Source organism: Hyperolius riggenbachi, chromosome 4, assembly GCF_040937935.1.
Source record: "Hyperolius riggenbachi isolate aHypRig1 chromosome 4, aHypRig1.pri, whole genome shotgun sequence".
NCBI classification, from domain to species: Eukaryota; Metazoa; Chordata; class Amphibia; order Anura; family Hyperoliidae; genus Hyperolius; species Hyperolius riggenbachi.
The window spans coordinates 458,741,181-458,748,049 of NC_090649.1; the positions used below are offsets into that span (position 1 = coordinate 458,741,181).

Below are 6,869 nucleotides of genomic sequence, written 5' to 3' on the forward strand. Positions count from 1 at the left end.
GATATTCAGTATGTGACTGAAGCCACTAGGAAGGGATAAATTAGGTTGATACTCATGCAGCATCGACTTTTGGTCTTGGCCTACTTAATCAGCCTTCTTTCTTTTAGAATATACTAAGTCGTGTAACAATTATATAGCGTACTGTGATAGCTACTTCTGAAATGCGTTTTAGGAGAACTCTTCACTTTGATGTTTTATGGACTTTCTGTTTTTACCTTCTTATCTAGGACCTTCTACAATCCCAGGACTTCACAAAGTTCCAACCCATAAAGAGCAAGCTTCTGGAAACCGTAGACGACATGCTGGCCCATGACATTGCCCACTTGATGATTCTTGTTAGACAGGAGGAAACCCAGAAACCAATTCAAATCGTGAAAGGAGGTGCCTTTGAGGGCACCCAAAATGGCCCTTTTGGCCACGGCTATGGCGAAGGAGCAGGAGAAGGCATCGACGACGCAGACTGGGTGGTGTCCAGAGATAAACCCATGTACGACGAGATCTTCTACACCCTGTCTCCCGTCAATGGCAAGATCACCGGTGCCAATGCCAAAAAGGAGATGGTGAAGTCCAAACTGCCCAACACGGTTCTGGGCAAGATCTGGAAACTGGCCGACATAGACAAGGATGGCTTGCTAGACGACGAAGAGTTTGCCTTAGCCAATCACCTTATCAAAGTCAAACTGGAAGGTCACGAGCTTCCAAATGAAATACCGTGTCACCTCATCCCACCATCCAAAAGAAAGTTGGTTGAGTAGGGCTTAATGAGACAAGTAGAAAATCCTGGGGGTAAAAAAACAACAACAAACACCAGAAGTTAAGGATTTTGCTTTAAATTCTATCATACGATGGGAAGAGAGCCTACGCATTTTGGTTGATAAGTTCTGTATCTATATCAAGATGCTAAAGACACACCGAGCTTTTATTAACAAAGTAACCTAAAGCTAATAAGGTTTTTTTTCATGCTGACTATTACTAAAAGACAAGAACTTGCTAAAAGGGAAGAGAGAGACTTGGCAAAGATACGAGACTTGGCGAATACCCCAGTCTGTGCTTCGCTGTGTTGTGCTTCCGACAACTTTCATTCTTTCCAAATACCTCAACCGAGTCTTAGGCTGATAAGTTTGTTGTTCCATGTTGTGTATGTAGCTGATTCATCAACTGTGATAAGAAAAACTTATGTAGTACATCCTTGTAGCTAGATCTGACCGAATCTTTAGCACAATTATTGTTTTGTCTTTGACCGGACGGTATTGATTGATGTGGAATGTGAATCGATGGTGAAGTTTGAAATTGTATGTGAGGTTGGATTCTGGATCTCTGCATCCAACTCCAACAAAAATTGACACTGCCTATTTTGGGGAGTGGAACAATGTTCTTTATCACCACTGCAGTAGGTTGTGTCTCCTCCCCTCCTACAATGGAAAGATTCCCTGCAGTAGGTTATGACTCCTCCCCTCCCACAATGGTGAGATTTCCCTACAGTAGTTTGGCTCCTCCCCTCCCACAATGGTGAGATTTCCCCGCAGTAGTTTGTCTCCTCCCCTCCCACAATGGTGAGATTTCCCTGCAGTAGTTTGTCTCCTCCCCTCCCTCAATGACGAGATTCCCCTGCTGTGGTTTGTGTCTCCTTCCCTCCCACAATGGTGAGATTTCCCTGCAGTAGTTTGTGTTTTTTCCCCTCCCACAATGGTGAGATTTCCCTGCAGTAGTTTGTGTCTCCTACCCTCCCACAATGGTGAGATTTCCCTGAAGTAATATGTGAATGCAGTTACACTTTATGTTGGATTGATCCTTTGTAACTCCTCCCTTCCTGTTTTCCATTAAGGCAGAGGACTGTGGTTTGGTGAAGAGTTGTGCCAATGATAAATGATATAGATAGTACTGTAGTTGTATTGTGGGGTTTCTGACACGATTGTGTAAATACCACGATGAACAGACATGACCGTGTGGAGTGTGGAGGAGCTATGAAGACTACTCCGATATATGTGCAAAAGCCTCAGCAGTCTGGATGCGCTCAGAAGACTTGCTGAGTCAGATAGGTATAGAAGGACCATACACTGGGGGTTAGTTAGATGCCTGGGGCCTAGTGGATGTCAGGGACCCAAAAGCCACTTAATTTGACCACTCTCCGACCTCAGATTACCAAAAGGACCAAAAAGATGAGTCCTAGCTACTACCTTACCTAGGGCCCCATTTAATCTTAATCCATCGTTGACCTGAAGTCAAAATTAGAATAAAACTTTCATACTTACCTAACTGATTAGTCCTGAGGTGGAGAGAGCAAAGGGTTGGTGTTATGTGACAATGGCAGGGTGGACAGCCTTGCAGCAGTATTCTGTACTAATTGCAGGCGGTGCAGGTCTTTGTTTGTTTGGGAGGCCTGTGTAGAGGACATTGCGGTAGTTCAGCCTTGATGTGATGAAGGCATGAACTAGGGTCGGAAGATCTGCTGGAGGGATGAGGTGCTTAATTTTTGCAATGTTCCTTAGGGGAAAAAAAGGAATGTCTCATAACAGCTGAGATTTGTACAGGTAGGAGAGGTCAAGCAAATAAATTGGTGACTATTCTACATAGCTTCCTATGTATAGAACAGAACGTGTATTTTAATGCAACTTGTAGGGAGCAGAATATGGGGGTGGCCATCTTTTTTTTTTTTTTTTTTTTTTTCAAAATAATTTCCAGCTGCCATGCCGACCTCTTTAATTGGAAACCGATGATGAGAACATCAGTCATGCAAACAGAGATGGCAGCCTCCGTATTCCTAGCACTACAAACCTCCTTTAAATCATGGTGGAGGCGGCCATCTTAAGCTTTAGTGCTTGTCGATAAACACTGTATACTGAATTGCTGAAGAGCGAATGGCGTAACGGCTGCACAGAGCTTGTGAAAATAAGATGGTATTTTTATCTACTAAGTATATAACTTATTTTATAAATATATGCTTCAGATTTATGTTTAGCGTGTTTTTACTGCGATTCCATTATTCTCGTATCATTCCTGTTATTGTTAATTCCTTTGTCACGTCAGACGGTGATTGTGTTGATAGGTCAGTGTTAAGCCTTGTACACACAGCCAATGACTGGCCAATTTTACCAGCTCCATGTAGTAGGAGAGCTTACCCAAACAACCTGGTCGTAGTATTCTCTCTGTTAGCCCTCATACTACATGGGGGTGGCAAAACTGGCCAGTGATTGGCCAATCAAAATTGTGTGTGTGTGTGTGTGTGTGTGTGTGTGTGCACCTTTATGTTGTATCATTATAAATCATTCTGCCCCACTTATCTGGTGTGCTGTTCGGATTAGTGATTGATAAGAGGACGGAGATGCACGTGGTAAGTGGCCTACTGGAATGCTCTCGTCCACTCAAAAACTGATTATTTTAAAGGGAACGAAGCACCTTTGTGTATTTTACCATATATATCAGTAGAAACATTAGAGAAAACACCTACCTTGCTCTCTGTTTCATCCTCACTGCTAAAAGAATCCCGGACTGAGCATGCAGTCTGGCTTTGCAGGGAATCATTATAGCTGAGCCATTATAGCAGAGCCACAAGGGGGCAGGCTTGGGCTTGAAAAGACACCAGAGAAGACAGACTCTGCTATAATCTTTCCATAGCAAAGCTAGACTGAGTACTCAGTCGGGGATTCTTATCAGAGGTGATAACAGTCAGATTAAAGAGAGAACAATGAAACAAAGAGCAGATTAGGTGTTTACTGTCATGTTCCCACTGATTTATAAGGTAAAATACATGAGGGTGCTTCATCTCTGGTTCTCTTTAAGCCTGGTACACACCTTCAACTTTGATTGACCAGTTTTACCATCTCCGGGATGGAACCCACTACAAATTGCTATTGCTAATCGCAATCGCTAGTGTTTTGTAAGCGATTTCATGAGCGTTTTTGGTAGCGATTTTAAAAAGTGTACGGTTTTTGCCAGCGATTGTATAGCGATTAGCGTTTTTTTAATTCTGGTTGGTCCTTTCAATTAATTTAATTTTTTTTAACAGTGTGCAGTAACTCTAGCAAAATCGCTCTGTGTAGGTTTTGATGAGCAATTACACCAGCGTTTATATACTTTACATTGCAGAAACGCTAGCGCTAAAAATGCTGCATGTCCTGTGTTTGCGATTTTGGTAATTGCAATCGCTCCAGTGGAATTTGGCCCATCCATTAACATTAGCTGAGCGTTTACGGAAATCGCTAGCGGTTTGAATCGCTCCCTAAACGCTCACAAAGTTGCTCTAGTGGGTTACAGCCCTCCATGTAGTATGAGAACTTATTGAAACAATCTGTTTATAGTATTCAAAGTCAGTTGACCTTCGTCCTATATGAAGGTAGTAAAATTGGCCAATCAATATGAAGGTAGTAAAATTGGCCAATCAAAATTGAAAGTGTGTACCAGACTTTAGTTTCAGTGAATGCCAGAACGTTTACCAATAGGAATGGTAAGGGTTTCTAAATCCCGGGACACACTCAATTATGTTTGGCTAATCACTGACCAATTCTACCATCTCTGTGTAGTACGGAGGGTCAACAGATATTGAATACTATGAGCAGATTGTGTAGGTAAAGCCTCATACTACATGGACGTGGAAAAATTGGTCAGTGATTGGCCAATCATAGTTGGAAGTGTGTACCAGGCTTCAGAATTCTGTGTTGATGCAAATTTATGCGTGCCTCACTTCTTTCCTTTTCAATCTTTACTTGTTCAAACAGGACAGTCAAAAGTGACAAGATGGCCATACCTGAGGGCCCGTTTCCACTTGTGCGGTGGGATTCGGCGTGTGAAAAATGTGCATGCAGATGCAAATTTCGCATGCGGTTGTATGCGAATTTGCATAGGATTTCGCATGGATGACTATGTATGCAAATTTAACCATGGCAGTGCCTGTGTGCTTTTCCATTGTTTCTATGCGAAATCGTATGCGAATTCGCATGATAATTCGCATACCAAAACAGCATGCAAATTTCCTATTAAATACATTGTATGTGAATCGCATAGCGGTATGCGAATTCTGATGGCTCTCAGATTTTCTCTGCACAGAAAATCGCTCAGAAATCCTGACAAGTGGAAACCACATAAACTGCCTTTGCCTCCTCCTCCCCCACCCCCATCCCATCCCACCCAGTCAGAGCGGGGGGGGGGGGGGGGGGTTCTCTGTCCTCTCAGTCTGCCCTCTTTGATCATGCTCCCTAAAGAGGAGTGTTCTGTGCATGCGTGGTTCCGATCACAGCTACTGCATTGGATTTCCAAACTGTATAAAATTTGCATCAACTCGTACTTATTAGCATCACATTGACCAGGGGTGTAGCTTTAGTGGCCTGGGCACCTCAGCATTAGTATTGTGGCCCTCCACATCATGGTTGGACCCCCTTCCATTTCTGATAAAGAAAACACAGGTCTGAAAGTCCTGGCCAAAACAATTAACAAGGAAAGGGGGGGGGGGGTACTGGGCTGCATAAAAGGGAGTGATTAATTGCAGCATTTGGGGGCCTGAATGAGTTATTGGCTGCACTTAAGGGAATGGAGGGGTTAACAGCTTCAATACTGTATGCAGTGCAGTCATTAACTCCTCCTGGTCCCAAGTGCAGCCATTAACTTTGCTGGGTAGACTTATACTTGAGTCAATTAAAAAATTCAGCTTAAGAGCGTTGAATATTGGAGTCGACTTATACACGAGGTTGACTTTTTATTGTACGTTTTTTTTTTGTTTTTTTTTCCTGTCCATTTGTTCTGCAGTTTTTGGTGTGACTGGTACTGAACGATACAGGAAGCAATCAGACCAACCATGCTACATGGACTAAAGTATTAAATCTGTAAAGAAGGCCAGAGTATAGAGTCACTGTAGCTAACGTGTGAGTGTTTGATACGGATGGATTATTTCAATAACCGGAGCTGACATAAACGGGTGATGAGGTGGCTGTAGTGACGTCCCCACAGCTATCAATGACTTACCTGCATCTACCATAGGGACAGTAAGTGACATGCTAATGGGTTTGAGTGGATGCAAATGTTATGCAAATGTATGCTGGGTGGAAACAGCCCATCTAATAGAAACCCTTCCAAAGCCATGTTAATTTGTATACAATTCGCATAAAGTCTGCAGCAACTCAGAGTTATTAGAATCTCATTGACCATCCCTCTTCCACTGCCGGGACCAGCCTGAGCGGTTCTTTAAATAAACTGTAACATTTAAACACTGATTCAATAAACGTATTTCAACGTGTCTATTTCTCCTCATTCATTTTTTTTTTTTGTACGATTTTATCTTCCTGAGGTCAAGAGGTCACCGACAGGCTTAAAAGCTGGGCAGAGATATTTGGGGGTTTCCAACTTCCAGAGATCATCGTTAAAGTGAAACTGCAGTGAAAATAACATAATTAATAATATTGCTTATTTTTTACAATATTAATTTATAGATTATTTAGTCAGTGCTTCCCCATTGTAAAATCTTTCCTCTCCCTGATTTACATTCTGAAATCTATCACTCTTGGTAACATCTTTAGTCCTGTCAGGTGATCTGTACGGAATGTTCGTTACTGAGAGTTTTATGCACAGAGGGGGATATTGCTTGCTCGGCAGTTGGAAAAAGCTGTTATTTCCCACAATGCAATGAGGTTTACAAACAGAAAACTGTCAGGCCCATGGTCATGACATCACACTGTGGGAGGGTTTTCACCACAATATCAGCCATACAGACTCCCCCTGATGATCTATTCGAGAAACGGTAAAGATTTTGCATGGGACAGGGAGTATCCGCTACTGATTGGAGTTCAAGTCTTGGTTACAGTTCCTCTTTAGCTGGACTTGAGTCTGAGCACTTTGCATTGGTGTATGTATGCTAAGCGAGATCTCTGTGCTTATCAGCC

General features: G+C 42.6%; 1 protein-coding gene across 1 annotated transcript in view; it reads left to right on the top strand.

Moving 5' to 3' along the window:
- EHD3 (EH domain containing 3) overlaps positions 1-6,226 on the top strand; it is an 87,366-nt gene extending 81,140 nt beyond the window's left edge. The window contains exon 6 of the mRNA XM_068232793.1: positions 228-6,226. Within this exon, the coding sequence (XP_068088894.1) occupies positions 228-755 (528 nt within the window). The 3' untranslated portion in view covers positions 756-6,226. The remainder of the gene's footprint in view (positions 1-227) is intronic.
- The last annotated feature ends 643 nt before the right edge of the window (positions 6,227-6,869 follow it).